At 41.2% G+C, this 15487-nt stretch overlaps 2 protein-coding genes and 1 non-coding gene across 7 annotated transcripts in view; 1 reads left to right on the forward strand and 2 right to left on the reverse strand.

Moving 5' to 3' along the window:
* Window positions 1-9211, forward strand: part of SH3D19 (SH3 domain containing 19) — an 86669-nt gene extending 77458 nt beyond the window's left edge. For all 5 annotated transcript variants that reach the window (XM_032686170.1, XM_032686172.1, XM_032686175.1 and 2 more), the window contains 6 exons: window positions 1337-1395; window positions 3012-3199; window positions 3453-3505; window positions 4005-4191; window positions 4791-4888; window positions 6066-9211. In XM_032686170.1, coding sequence (XP_032542061.1) covers window positions 1337-1395; window positions 3012-3199; window positions 3453-3505; window positions 4005-4191; window positions 4791-4888; window positions 6066-6182 — 702 coding nt within the window. In that variant the 3' untranslated portion in view covers window positions 6183-9211. The remainder of the gene's footprint in view (window positions 1-1336; window positions 1396-3011; window positions 3200-3452; window positions 3506-4004; window positions 4192-4790; window positions 4889-6065) is intronic.
* A 2414-nt stretch (window positions 9212-11625) lies between these two features.
* Window positions 11626-15353, reverse strand: RPS3A (ribosomal protein S3A). The gene is made up of 6 exons (XM_032686176.1): window positions 15218-15353; window positions 14867-14970; window positions 13460-13647; window positions 13082-13290; window positions 12381-12490; window positions 11626-11792 (listed from the first exon to the last, which is right to left on the reverse strand). Exons 1-6 carry the CDS (start codon window positions 15277-15279, stop codon window positions 11671-11673), a joined length of 795 nt encoding a protein of 264 aa, XP_032542067.1. The 5' UTR covers window positions 15280-15353; the 3' UTR covers window positions 11626-11670.
* LOC116786514 lies at window positions 12059-12128 on the reverse strand. Its single transcript, XR_004356981.1, has one exon. It is a non-coding gene; the product is annotated as a small nucleolar RNA SNORD73 (small nucleolar RNA).
* Window positions 15354-15487: the final 134 nt, after the last annotated feature.

Genomic DNA, 15487 nt, shown 5'->3' on the forward strand with positions numbered 1-15487 from the left:
GAAGTGTAGGTTGTCTGTCTAGTTTGTAGTGGTGTTATTAGAGAAAAATTGATGTGAGAAGTGCTGAAGAATAAAAACTAAACTCAGTAGTAACAGATCCATGCTCGATTCACTTTCGTGAGAAAGATTTGTTAGCTAAATTGATTTGCTGCTTCTACACAAACCAACAATTTAATTTAAAAGCTCTCACTCCTACTGATGGCTAACAGAGAAAAGGTTTTATGTTAAAGCAGTGGAATGAGTATTTGAGGTCAAATTCAGCATTGATACGGACAGATACAAGTATATTAAAGCTAGGGAAGATGCATTTCAAATGTCTGTCTAAGTTGTAAAAGGTGGTTACCCTTTGAGAGTAAAAATCATTTGTTTCAGAATATATTTTTTTTTTTTTAAACACAGCGCAGTACATGAGGCTAATTTGCTCAAGTGAATTCTCCTCAATTCATGTCAGATTTAATCTTGATACAAAGTCTCTGTACAATGTGCTACAGTGTGGTGGTTTACATATTGAACTGTGTAGTAGGTTAGGCCTGGACACCAAACAATAATACATAGTTACTACTTCCCATGGAATCTTCAGAGCACCACAGATACCAGTGCCTCTTGCAAGAGCACTGCAAAGATTGTGTTAAATTTCCTCCAGTCCTTCACATAAGCTAATGAAAAATTCTTGTTGATTTTATGGGGACTGGCTGATACAATAGTGAGCTGTAAACCAAAGCTCCTCTCCAGAGTCTCTAGGCTTGTAGTCTTCCACATCTTACAGATCATCCTTCATGTCACACCAAAAATACAATTGAAATTTTCTTATGATAAAGGGCTTGAATGTTGTCTGTTTGATATATCCGTGTATTGATTTTCTAAGTTGTGTTTCTCCAATTCAAGTGAGATTTGTGAGATGCATTTTTGTTTGGAGGACAGCTGGCTACCAGAGCACAGAAAGGATAAGTGTAAACAATAATTTTGTCTATTGTGATGTATTATGCTAGTAAATAATAGAGAGCACTTACCAGTTGAAAGTTGGGAACTAAATACAAGAACATGTAGTAGCATCCAATCACATATTCTGTCAGTCATGCCACAAGTAGAAACAATAAACCAGCTTCATAAAAGAAAACATTAAATATTGCTCCTTGTTTGCATAAGATTAAAAATGAGAAATCAGGCATAACCCCCCCATAATTTACATTATTACGGTCATATATCAGAGTATGCCAATGACTACAGAGCATCACACATCTGAAAAACAGATTATTTTATCCAGTTTCAAGTTTATTGTGGTTATGTCCCCATTAGTTTGAAATGGAAGATTTAACTTACTTTGTTGTCTTATTAGATTGATGTTCCAGAAGAAGCCAACAGGAAAAAAATACCCTCTTCATCACAATGTATTAAGTGAGTCAGATAAATCTTATTTTCTTTCTCATGTTGATTTACAAGGAAGTAAAAAGAAACATCAACTGTGAAGCAGGTGCTATCAGCACTGAAGTTAATATAGTCAACAATTTATTCACCAAAATATATTTTGAAAATTAAAATATGTTTTAAAAAACTGAGTACTTATGATGTTTTAATAAGACTCATATTTAGGTGAAAAAAGCCTAAAACCTCACTTTCATGAAAATTGGTTACGGAAGCCATGAAGCAATCTGGTTAACTTCAGCAGCACTGTACGCACCCCTCTTTGCTCCAGGCCTTGCTCCTTTCTTCCAGTATCCTTATAAGATGCAACATGGTAGGGCTCCTACTCATTTGAAAGAACAAGATAAAATGGGACAGAATATAGATGTACTTTAAGAGATAAATCTGTCTATCTGTGTGTCCATCAATCCTTAAGTGTATAGCTGTACGGGTGAATCTGAAGTTCCGCAGATCAAATTATCAAGTGTATTTCCAGCACTTTCATTTCTGGTTTTCAAACAACTTGTACTAATATCTGTGGGCAAGAGACAATTTTTCATGCTATTTTTTCTCAGTGATGATTTATTGGATTTCATAATCATTCATTCCAGCAATTAAACCCAATTCAGGCAGAGGCAGGAGCACCTAGTATGAGAGGGATCATTCAGTTTGTTCTTTTGATGAAGCTTGGTTTGGCATAAACAGAATTTTCTTTTTAAAAGCTGCTTCTGCAACTTAGAAAGAAACACAAAGTGCTAGCTCTGTCCCAAAAGACACATCTTTGCAAAGATATGAGTGGGGGACAGGGGTGGGAAACAAGCTTCTTACACTAGTTGTATGCCATGATGCTATAGAAAGAACTAAAGCCTATTACTTGCTCTTTTTTCAGCATGGTATTTCTGATAAATATTTTCTTAGTGTAACTTCTTAAATTTAATTTATTAGTTTGTTAAATTTTAAATCTATTTGAGGCAGGGGGGAAAAATAATTAGTTTTTTTCAGTATTTTACCAAAATATGCAAAATTTATTAGATGCATTGGTGTTCCTTTCTTTGATAGGTAAGTTATTTCCCATATATATATCCTATGGGGATATATTTTACAGAATAAAGTATGTAAAAGAAGATAGTTTTTATCTCCTTCCTATGAAACCTCCATGTATTTGGGACAAATATACAGCACCCCCCACCCATGATTAATTGCATCTAAATGGGATGCTAGCTCGAAAAACAATCAAACTCTTGAAAAGAGTGTATCAGGACACTTACTTGGACATAGGTGAAGATATGAAATGGGACAGATGGCCCAAACCCAAGGTTTCTTAGTGTTGTTTGGAAGAGAAATAGGATCTTTTGCAAAATACTCTTAACAGCCAGGAATTGGGATGCAGAAGTTGCGTCTGGCTCAACCAGACTCCGTACTCATCCTCCTCAGAAAGCAGAGATAAGAACCAGGGCTAGACCCCAATTTTCCACCTGTTCTATCTTCAGTGCATTCTTTTATCATTTTAATTAAACTATCAATTGATATGTTGCACCACACTGCCTTGTTATTAAGTGGACAGTAATAATAATAAAGACACAAAGTAATTTTCTCTTTTGTTTGTGCAGAGGTCCAAGATGTCTAGCACGATTTGAATACATTGGAGATCAGAAAGATGAGCTCAGTTTTTCAGAAGGTGAAACTATTATCCTGAAAGAATATGTAAATGAAGAATGGGCCAAAGGAGAGCTCAGAGGCACATCTGGAATTTTCCCCTTGAACTTTGTGGAAGTAATTGAAGATCTGCCTGGAACAGGTATGAATACGTCTGCAAAAATCTTCAAAAACATTTTGTATTTCAGGCATATAGGCAGCATATAGGAGAAAATTCCAGAAGAACAGTGAATGCAGGAAGGAGGTAGAAAGAGAAAGAAGACAGGTTAAAAAAAAAAAATCAAAAATCTTAAGAAGCTATTCTTAATAGTCACTTTGAATATCTAAAGTCCCTATCATTATTAACGATTTGAATAGTCACTGCTGCTATTCTAAGTTGTGCTTTACTTATGTAGGTACAGAAGCAGCACTGAAGAACAAGGTGGAGGTTTCTTCTTCCCTTCCTCAGGTAATAAAATTTCGTAGGTTAGGGTCAGAATTTACATAGCAGTTTCATAGATTTACAGAGACATTCTATTATAATGCCAGATTAGCTGAATGTAACACAACTCCCACAGCACACAACGCTGTGTGGTCACATCTTGAATTCTGACATTTGGCCTAAACTGATTGAATTCATAGCTTGAAAAATTAAAATAAGTAAAGTTTTATCCTTTATGCTTAATAAAATTCTTGTTAGCTCTATTTTAAGTATTGCTGCAGTGATCTAATTTTGAATTTATTAATCCTTCTTCCTGCCACCAGCAATTAAAAAGGATGTGCCTGAGCCAAGATGAAATTCTGTGGTGGTAATTGCTGAAATGCCATTCTAGTGTACATCTGCAGCAACACTTGGGAGAAAGTCAGGACACCCATGTTCTGTACAGCTGCTTTCTGCACTATCCATCAGCTTTTGGGCTCCATTTACGCTTCTAAAATTAATGCATTTCCTCTATTCACTTGAATAGAACAACAGATGCTCGGTACAGCGGTGCGAAGCACTTCATGATTTTACAGCAGAAACCAAAGACGATCTATCCTTTAAAAAGGGAGACTACATCCAAATACTGGAACAAGTAGATTTGGAGTGGTATAGAGGAAGACTAAATGGAAAGGAAGGGATTTTCCCAGCAGTTTTTGTTCAGACCTGCTCAGGTACAGTGCTCCTACTAAATGGCAATTCATTATTCCTTGGGTTGTGACAGTCACAACGGAGTTCTGGGAGAACCCAACTACTCCATTGTATTTGCAAGACACACACCACCACAGTCTTTAATATTCTAAAGCTAAGCTAAGTTTTGAATCACCTCCTCTAATAATGGCAATATAATGTTCTAGTCAGTAAGTAATGTGGGAGGTGACACAGACTCTGGGATGTTTTCAAGTGTGGTTTGGGCACAGGCACAACAGGACCATTGAGCCACCTTTAGGAATAAATCACAGGTGCTGCCTCATCTTCAAGCACAAAGAAAAGAAGACAGCTCTTATTAGATATCACCACTGGAAAGTTCAAGTAAGTCAAATTTAGTCCTCTTGAAAGCAGAACTGTGAGACACTGTTAGTACTGTAAAATGAACTGGTGTCAGTGGAGTTTTTTATTCCAGTAGAACAGTGAATTTGTTACAGCAGTAGCAATAACATTTGGACACCCTGTAGCACAATAATGGGGAGAAGGCATGAGAATGAGAGGGAACTTCTCCAGAAACAGAGATTTCATGCCAATCCAAATAACTTCTCTTGTTCATGTTCTGCAGCCAGGATAGAGCTGTCACAGTCTGGGGGAGGGAAGAAAGGAAAAGCCAGAGCTCTTTATGATTTTCATGGAGAAAACGAAGATGAGCTTTCCTTCAAAGTAAGTATCTCTCTTAGACCAATTTCCAAGAGGTCTTACACTCCTGAAGAGTGCTAAAAAATAAGATTCATCCACTCTTAAAATAGGCTTGAAATAAGAAGAATGAAGCACATAGAATATGCATACATATTAACACATTTGATAAATGGTCTCTCTAAAAAACACCTTTTCCCTTACCACTGCTGTTTCATATTGGCAAAATCTTCATTAAAGACACTGAAAAGAGATCAGGAGTTGCAGGATAATAGTGAGAGTGCCAGTGCTACAGCAGCCAGGCCTCTAAGGGACACCAAGTACAGCAAAATCTTAAATCGGCAACACAATACACAGTTTCTGTGCGAACAAGGGGAAAAATTAAATACTTGCTGGATGCCCAGCATGAACAAGAAGCAGAGTGCCCTTGAGATTCAAATTCATGATTTAGGTAACCGTGTCCTCAAAAGCAAATTTCTGAGAAACAGTGTGTCTTATCAGTGTGTCTTATCAGTTGAAACACACAGTATATTCTAAAACTAGCAAAATAGTTCTAGCATTAGCAGCATGCAATGTTGAAAGGATAGATGATTCTTTAAAGCAGAAAAGGGGAACAGTGGTACTGAAAGAAGGGCCAGGGCCATAACAGTACTTCTGATGAAGAGTGTGGCATGAGACAGTGAAAACTGGAACAAGGACCAAACACAGGAGCTGCAGTTTAAATGGCCACACTGAGCTCTCAGATTATTGCTTTTCCTTTTTGGGAAAGGAAAGTTTCCAAAGAGAATAGGAAAGTTTCCAAGTGCTAGAAAATATTGAGATTAAAAAAAAAAATTTTTTCCACGATTTTAAGAAGAGAAACCCTTATAACAGAGCGGGGAAGCACACGCAAATAACAAGTGGTCTGTGAGGCAGCTTTTAGTGTATCTGCCTACCTGGAGAGCTTAAGCAACTCAGGAAGTTATCCAGCAGTGCTCTTTTGCCCCTCCAAAGGTTTTTCCCCATAGACAAATATTTACCCTAAGAGAAGCTTCAACTGGTTTTGGCATACAATCTCCAAGAGATGTAACCAGCAAAAGAGACTGGCCACATCCTACTTCTCTTCTATTTGATTGATATTAATTGCTTCTAAATAAGTCCAGCTGTGCATGCATTAACATTGCACAGTAAGCTGTACTGACTCACATTACTCCTTCTCTTACAGGCAGGTGATATGATAACAGAGCTGGAATCTGTAGACGAGGACTGGATGAGTGGAGAGATACAAGGAAGGTCTGGGATATTTCCTAAGAACTTTGTTCAGATTTTAAAAACACCATGAAGTGTTGCCTCTTTTTGTACTCCCTGCATGTGGGAGAGAATGTTTTCTACCCTAAAGGCACAGCAAAGGCATCAACGTGTGTTGACTATCAGTGTTTTGCACTACTTTTTCTAGACAGTCATACTAGTGTCTTTAAGTCAAATAAGAACATTTTAGTCCTTTGTGACAGTGTATGTAGTCATGTTTCATGAATGCTCTGAGAGCAAAACAAGCAGGATTTTTAGCGGTTTCCAACTAGGGGAATATTGTGGTGCAACACCATTTTAACTTACATAGCATTCTAGTATGTTTACTATCTGGTATTACATTTATCCTGCACAAAGTCTGCATAAAGTAAACCGCTTTGGGCTTCTTTAAAAACTTTTTAAAATCCAAATATAAAGAATTGTTTTAATATATAATTACAATGCTCAGTATGTAGATGGAATTTGATATTCGGGTTTCATTACTGCTTGAGTTCCACATTAGCAGTAGAATCCACTTGTTTGTTTTATAACTTAGAGGACAAGAAAAATAACTGGTATTTCATAGTAGAAAGGTATCAAATCTAATACTGGTAAGAGGGAAAACTCAGAAATAAATCCTTGTGTAGTATTCTTCCTTTCTTAGCCCAAGCTGCTCATACAGCAAGATCACAGAAGTAAGATTTTTAAGTATTATGCCTTTTACAAGTACTGTTTAAATTGGTATGAATCATCTTCAACCTTCCTCCCTTTCCCCAAAATACTTTCCAGGTACAGGTTTAGATTTTTCTACTGCCCACTGTTCTTCAAGCACTATCATGTCCTTCTTTCCCAGCTGAGGATAGTTGTGACAGGCAGCGTTTACTGAGCTTTCTCAGATCCCATCCATGGAGTAGCTGCACTATTCCAAATATTTGCCCCTCCACTCCCGTCATGAAAGTGGAAAACCAGTCTTCAGTCAGTCTGCATTTCATTTGTCACTCAAGCACTGGAACATACTTCAGTAACACTATTCCTAACCTTAACATGAAGGGTATTATACAGCCTTGGTTTTAGCTTTCAGCAGACGTGGGAGTAGTTTCCAGTTTGTTACCACATACCAACTATACTGAGCATCATCATAAATGGTCTGTCAAGACATTAAGGAAAACATGCCTGGCAAGAGGTTACTCCAAGCAGCTCTAACCAAGGCAATAAGTAAAAAGTAGCAGTGTGGCTTGACTGACAAACTGAGACAGACATGACTGAGGAAGCTTCACATTATAGGAACTTCTGGTAGTAAATTAATTTTTGTAACACTTGGCTTCTGACAAAGTAGTTAAATGGCATCTAACTCCATCAGACTGGAATAGAAAACATTATGCTGCAGTTGGCTCTTTCATTGCTGACAGTATTCCATCATTTCTGCACCATATAACAAAGAGAAACCAGTAAGCTGTTTGCACGAGTCATTACTTCAGAGAGCTGCAGGTCACTAGGTATCAGGATACCCTCAACACGACTTTTCTTCGTGGGTCTGGCAGTTCATGTTGCAGGAGGGCCAACAGTTGAGTGGTGAATGGAGACTGGAAACTAGGATCATGATTGACTTTGAGATAGTTTTGACTTGGTCTTTCTACAGCTTTATCAGTATGAGCTCTAAGCATCACAGCAACAAGTCCCTGCTGCTACAGGAGATCAAGGTGTATCTAAATTGATGCCTAAGCAGGCTGGTGAGGGTTGCCCTTCACTCCCTGTGCCCTGCACTCTGGTTACCATCACAGCAGGCAGAAGCAGGCTTACAGCCAAAACTGAACTGAGGAACAACCCCTGAGCGGGGAATGGGCATCCAGTCCCAGTAGCTGACTACAGCTCACCTGAAACAAGCCTGAGGAATGTGCAGAGCAGACATGAGGTCCTCAGCACCATTTCACTCAGCAGTCACAATTAGACCACAGAACTTGCACAGACACAGGCATTTTCCCCCTGATTTTTTTCTGTTGTGTATTTAAACTGCACCAATACCATTTCCACAACCGGGAAATGAAGATCACACAAAGTTTTGATGAGCTGAGAACTAGACTTCTACTTCCATTAGGTTATTAACATTATAAAACAGTTCTAAATTATGTGCCATTCTAGGAGGGGAAAACTATTTGTACAGCTATTATTCAGTTTTAGCATCCCCAACAAGCCTATCTGGAACTCCTGTGGAATCAAACTTAGACGTAAATCACTGCCCAAGTTTTCCTGCCAAGAGATTCTAAAACTTCTTGTTTCTTACTCCAGTAAAACACCATCTCCTAGAGAAATCCAAGGAATACCCATGCCCTCCAAAGATATACTATATCAGTATAGCAGTAGGTGAGAGTTAAGTGTATGATGTTTACCTATTGTCTGGCAGTTTTCTAAAATTTTGATACAAGTCTTAAAAGTAGAAATGATTTTTTTTCTCTCCATTTCCTCATTCCCATTTTTATAATGTGTATCGACCAGTTGTTTTTGTAACTTCCACTGAATGTTTCAAGGCAGTGCCTATCCGTAGACAAGACCACTCTGCTGTACGTTAATGATCTCCTCCCTGTGGGGCAGGGCAGGGAGAGCAGCAAGGCCTTCTATTCACAGCACCGAGTGCCATCTAAGGGCTGCTCGCATTGCTGCAGGCAGCTGAAACAGCGCCTTTGTGAACACTGAAACAAGTGAGATGCTTGGCTTTTACAGCAGAGGGTTTTCTTAAGACAATGCCCAGCACCACCATGAGACTGCCTACAGATCATAACAAAATTCCTAAGGTGTACAAAAAACCAGGAACGAGGCGGAGCACAAATCTTAACTGCAATATAGTAGCAAATTTCTGCTGTAACCTTGAAATATAGCTAGACCTGTGTGCGTTAGCATAATAAGAAAAGTCTAATTTGTCAAAATACTGTTTGACCCACCCTCTGGAAATATCTTCAGGAAGACATCTTTGTTCTGTGTACAATTAACAGTGTCCTAAATATACCTTTGTTAAGTCCAGTAAGTTTGTTATGGTACCTCTGTAAATTAAGAATGTATTTAACCAATAAAATTTTTGTAATTAAGTCATGCTGGCATTTTGTCTTATGCTGTGGAGAGCTGAGCTTTCCACTTGACAGTTTTATGGATCTCATTCTGCTTACATATTTAACCCCGCTGCAAAGAAACACCCAACCCCCAGACAAATACCAATAATAATCGGACAAATAATATTGCATCCATTTTCAAGTAGTCCAAACCCCTCAGAAAATCTGGATGGCTTTAACAGAGTTTATTCAAGTCTTTGGACTCAGGTACATTCAACACTTACCACCTGCAGAATCTGACACTTGCTACGTGCAGCAACCAGCTGTCACCGCAGGGTGTCACACACAGTGACTCTTGCTGTGCCAAAATTACTTTATACTGATGAGCACTTCTGCACGTGATTTTGGTGTACTCTGCTGACTGCTGCTTTCATACACCATGATTTTTCAGCTGGTATTTGCTGAGAGAATACAGAGGATGCAGAAAATTTTCCTTCCTGCTTGCTTTTTCCCCCATCTGAAATCCCGATACAAAGCATACATTCATACATACATACGTACATAACTACATACATATATTCCCAGAGCCCCTACACAGCAGTACTGGCAGTCCACTGTTCAAAAACATAACATTAAAAAGCCTGAAAAAAGGCAAGTTCTTGTTCTTTCTCCATATCCTCTCGGACTAGACTTCTTGCAACAACTCCTCATACGGCTGAAGGAGAAAGTAACAATATCCAAGACATTCAAGTTTTCAGAGAATGAGCACAGAAACCACCTTAGGATTCCTAACTCTCCCAGCCTACAGAGAATACAGGCCAGCTGCAGGCCCTAATGATTTGTTTGATGGAACCACTGCTAAGCAGAGGAAACAGCCAACACACCTCTGTTCATAATTGACAGCTCTGACAGTCCTTATGCCAATCCAGGCCTGGAACAGATATACACACACATCTGCATGTCCAGCTGCGCTGGAACGTGCTGTAGTAGGTTCAAGGCTTTCCAGCCTCTCACCACACTTACCCTACATCATGGTTCACTTTTCTAACTCTGGTGAGAAGTTCTCATTTTTGTTAGAGAAGTGAAGGGGCATTTGTTGCAATTTATGGCTTCAAAAATACGACTGACTGGGACTCCTGGAGGCAGACGACACCTGCCTCAGCAGTACTAATGGGAAGAGCAAAGCAGAGGGTCAAAAGCAGAATGATTCCTTTCTTCCGTCACAAGCTCATGAGTGTTGAGCACTCACTACACTTCCACTACACCAACTGGAAAAAGCAGAACGCATATTAAATTCTAACTTGGAATCACAACATGAAATCACATCACCTGCAGTCCTCTGAAGTAAGTTAGAAAACATTAGTTTCATTTTGCATATGATTTGGTGCAAACCAGAATTACCAAATAGGAAAAGGTGAAAATCCCTGACACAGAACAGTACAGCCCTCATGGGGTAGCAGGGCCCCCTCCTTTTCCCTTAGTAACTTGCTGAAACAGTAATATTTCACTATTTTCCCCCATTTCTTATCCTATGCTATATGACAGCCAGCTGTGAGATCTACAGCTCTCAGTGACCTCCCCATTTTGTTCTCAGCTTTTAAATTAGAAACTTACCAACATTTTCACAGGACTAATACTAAACAAAACGTTCATAGCACAAAAATTTCATTTCAGTCAGAAAAAACACTCCTCCATTTTGAAGCCTGAACAAGAAAAAATGCTATCAGATAATAAACAGTCTTAAAATTACCCAGCAGATCCCTTAAGTATGCTTTGTTTTCAGAACACAGACTGTTGCCTTTTTACGGTATAATTTTTCCCCCTAAAGTTTCACAGGTTTTTCAACCATGATTAGTTACCCCTCAGTTCTGACAGAGGTTAAAAACCAACATGCAACCCCCTACTGCTCTTGAGCATGCTCTGCATTTCTGCACTGCTCAAAACAAACACTGCTTCCATAATCATAACTACAACTTTAAGATATTTAAACAACTTCTGATTATGGGAGACCACATCTATCCCACAAGAGGTTGTATTAAATTACCACGAGGAAGCTTAAACATATACATGTAATTTTTAGGCAAGTAGTCCAGATAAATCCTCAAGACTTCCCTATAATAAAAAATTCTGAAACAGCAGAAAAATTCTGAAACAGCAGCCCCGTTATCCCCGTACAATGCTGCTCTGTGAGGCACCTCTCATTAATGCAACCTCTGCACAGATACCCAAGATTTCTTTTGTGAGGAGCAGAATTACTGGAAAAACCAACACAGAGAATCCACAAAAAGGACAACCTCCCTTCCACCCATCTTGCAACACCAATCATGAAAAACACCAGTCTAACACAAGTCTTTTTTTTTCTTTGTTTTTAAACCAAGGCAATAGGTTTACCTTACTGAAAACCCATCCATGCATCCAGCACCAATGTTGCCCAGTAGCAATAGAGGCAATCAAACATTAGTTCTGTATATTAAAACTTTTATTTTCCACCAATTTTTAGTTTCAGACAGATTCTTGCACGGGCGGCTCGTATCCATCAGCTCGCTCTACTTTAGTGCCTGCCTCGTCCCCAGAGGGCTTTCCAGCACCACCACCTTCACCATGCAGCTCCATCAGCTTGCCCACTAAAAAGAAGCAGCAACATAAACAGTGAGAGATGCACCTGTTTAAACGGTGTAAATTACTCAATTGCTCATCATACACGAACCACCAGAACATTTAATACAGGTATGACCAAGTCCATTCCAGAAAGCTCATGGAAGGAGATGGTGCTGCAGTAACTGACAGTCAGACGGAAAAAAGACTGAACTAAGTGCAACATAACACAATTACAAATTAAACTTTTTCTAAAAAGATTTGGACTCAAGAACCTACTACTGCATTACATGGGAATGTCAGAAAATGGGAAAATAGAATCATTCCATGTCATTTGGGACCGAAACATTTTGTCATCATTCATTCCCAAGGTAAAGCCTTTAAGCATTCAGCAGCAGTTTCAGGTGAGAATTCAGAAAGCTCTGAACTCAATGCTCACTGCTTTGCTTTCAATCCTGGAAGCCACAAAGTCAGACAAGAACACACCAATTCAATACTACAGCTACATAAGTTCATGATGCTGCTGTAACATCTTTATCCGAAAGCAAACACATTTAAAGTGACTGCTTCCCACATCCTTCTCCAGGAACACTGAATGTCTGCAGTAACTGACTTACATTCAAACTTGGGCTTCTTCAGCATCTTAACCTTGCGGACGTAGACGTCGTGCAGAGGGTAAATGGACTGACAGGCCTTCTCGATGTCCTTGCCAATGCTGTCTGGGATCCTGAGAAATCACAGAGCACAGTAGTGCCACAATGTTAAAAACTCTGCCTGCTTCTTCACCAGCAACACAGGCTTAAAAAATCTTTAAAGAGTACAAAATAATCTATATAAGTTCACATCATTAATGCAACCTTCACTCTGACATTTTTCTTCAAGTATGTTTAGATTCTAAGACATTTCTCTTGCAGTGTTAAAAGGAGCATAGGGGAAGCGTGCTCATTTTGACAACAAATCTCCAATCAAACTTCTGGAAGCAAATATCACACTTTGGAAAACCTTCTTATATCAGAAGAACCCAGAACACTCACAGCCCCAGCTGATGAGAATTACAACTTTAGTCTGCAGAATCACAAATCCTCTGGAGAGCACGATTTTACATTTATGCAAATGCTACAGTGGGTACGAGATGCAGAGACCAAGAGAAGCTATCTGCAGAAAATGGCCTTTGCCTTTCCAACATGAGAGGCTTCCTGCCTGGTCTCTGCCAAATGGCACAGGAAGCACCAGCATTCTCCAAGTTCTCAGCAACACCCAACCAACAAACAACTATTGAAACTGTAGGGGAGAAAAAGAGAACACAGTCAGAGCTTACAGCTTATTGACAACTTCCTTCAGGTCATTGGTCTGCACCTCCCGGGTCATGATTTCCATCATCTTTTTACGGATCTGCCGGACCTGCTGATGCTGGGCATAGGAGGTCTTGCGGATCTGGTTATTGCGCTTCTTGGTGAAGCCCACGCAGAAGAGGCGCAGCAGGTAACCGTCCGTGGTCTTGACATCGACGTGGGCTTCAATCATTGTCTGGAAAAGAAAGAGACATTTACCCCCACATGACAGAGAGGTTCCCCAACCCCTCTAACCCGACATCACTAACACCTGCCGCTGCCACCTCAAACAGCTTCACAACGCTCCAGTGCTTCCCCCCTTCCTAAGGGCTCCGGCAGGAACACAGACCTTGCTCTTTACACACCTGCCATTTTTTGACCATGGAGCACATTTTGTCCCGGGTGAGGTCCATTCCATGGAAGTTGGTCAGACAATTTTTGCCCTGAACGTCCTCAGTGATCAGTTTGAATTTACGGAAGGCAACCTCATCATTCTGCAGGTCAGCCAGACTCACTTCGAACACACGGCCCTTTAGTCCGTCAGAGGCAATTTCTGTGCGATGGAACAAAATAAAATACCTTTTATTAACATTAGAAGCGCACTGTTCAAATCAGGTACCAAATTCCCATTGGATGTTTTCTAATGGTGGTGATCCCAGAATCACTAAGGCTGGAAAGGCCTCCAAGATGGAGCCCAACCCCTGGGGATGCAATGCCAGGGCCTTGCAGCGCTGCAGTTCATTTGTGTCTTGAGCCAGATCAAATCAATTCACAGAGCCAAATACTGGGTTTTGTTAACTCTGAGATGGATCTTTCCAGGCGACTGTATCAGATGGGGCACATGAACACCAGCGTGCTGCAGACTGCACCACATGTAATAGTTTGGGTTGTTTTAAGTGGAACAGGTTCCAGAGTATTTGGAAATTATGAACAGCAATGAAAAACAAAAACGCCACAGCAGAAATGAAACAGCAACCAACACCCCAGTCATTTCACAGCTCCCCCTCTAACAACCCTTTTAACACTGGCTGATTCACACTTGGTTTACAGTGACCCTTATTTTACTTGTTTCATGTTACAGTTGAAAGTAATGAACATCTTCATAAATGCAGTACAGTGTAACTATTTAGCCATTCTGCACAGCTAGGCTTCCAAAAGTACTGTTACCCCTATCCAGATCCCCCTGCATCCCTAACACGTTTCCTTTTCCTAAGGTGTGCCAGATCCTATAAAAACAACTTTACCATTCAGTGATACGCCTACACGCACTCACATTAAATCAGCAATTCCAGCTCTCAACAGAGATGAGACACCTTTATCCAAAAGCTTTAAACTTTAGTCCCTTTACATGCTGGTCGTTATGATCCTGTTATGATCAAGGTCTCCTGTGGCACTGTCCCACATCTCCCCCGTGACAGTCAAAATGACTCCTTAATTCCTAACTTTTCTCCAACCCACTAGGTTACCAGCATAGCAGCTCATTAGAAACTTCAGGCCTATCCTGTCCTCCATGGTTTGGTTTCTTGTACAAACAAGGACCTCACCATATGAACTTCCTTGCAACTAAGCTCATTTATTCAAACAACTTGCCCAACTCAAGAAAACTGACTTAAATCACCCAACTGAGCCAGAGATACCTGTTTTTTCTTAACTTCCAGGTTCATTATTACGAGCAAAACCCATTTGTCAGCAGTTCTTTAATCGAGTCCCGCTTGGAGCCAGCGCACGGAGGAGACACATGCCCCTCTACTGCACAAACCCCAACTACTCACTAGTTCCTTGGGTCCTGGTGACAAGTGTCTTCCCGATGTTTCGGATATTAAACATCGCCGGTGCTTTGACATCGTACCAGTCCTTCTTGGAGAAAGGATCGACCCTTAAATCGAATGAAGGAACAAGATTTTTTAACCGACTTTCTCAGGCCAAGCCGAGCTTCAGTAAATCCTCCCTCCCCACATGCCGCCTCTCTAGGCCCAGGCCCGCCCGGCAGCCGCCATGACAGCCCGGGCCCCGCTCCAGCCTGGCCGCCGCCGCCATCCGCCCCGCATCGCCGGCATCCCGCCGCCGCAGCGCTCCGCCCGGCGCCCCCGGGCACCGCCCGCCCGCGCCCCGGCCGCCCTCACACTTTCTTCTTGGCGCCCTTCTTGCCGCCCTTGGTGAGGCGCTTGTTCTTCCCGACCGCCATCGTCCCGCCCGCGCCGCGAAAGGGCGGAGCGCGCGCGCTCCCGCGAGATTATACGAGACCGGCACTCGCGCGAGACCTGCGAGCACGGGGACGCCTCGCGCCGGGAGGGGCCGGGCGGTGCCCCCCCCCCCCCCGCCGGGCCGTACCACGGCGGGACGGAACCAACGGCGCGGGGGGGCCGGGGGAGCGCTCGGCGCGGCCGTGCCCG

The sequence above is a fragment of the Chiroxiphia lanceolata genome, chromosome 4 (assembly GCF_009829145.1).
Source record: "Chiroxiphia lanceolata isolate bChiLan1 chromosome 4, bChiLan1.pri, whole genome shotgun sequence".
NCBI lineage: Eukaryota > Metazoa > Chordata > Aves > Passeriformes > Pipridae > Chiroxiphia > Chiroxiphia lanceolata.

What these genes read in the sequence shown, in the direction of transcription:
- RPS3A (XM_032686176.1), bottom strand. Translation starts at nt 15,279, where the DNA reads ATGGCGGTCGGGAAGAACAAGCGCCTCACCAAGGGCGGCAAGAAGGGC. An exon ending in CCATGGTCAAAAAATGGCAG is followed by an intron (nt 13,291 to 13,459) that starts GTGTGTAAAGAG and finishes TTTCTTTTCCAG; the next exon opens with ACAATGATTGAAGCCCACGT. An exon ending in GAAGAAGCCCAAGTTTGAAT is followed by an intron (nt 11,793 to 12,380) that starts GTAAGTCAGTTA and finishes GCTTCTTTTTAG; the next exon opens with TGGGCAAGCTGATGGAGCTG.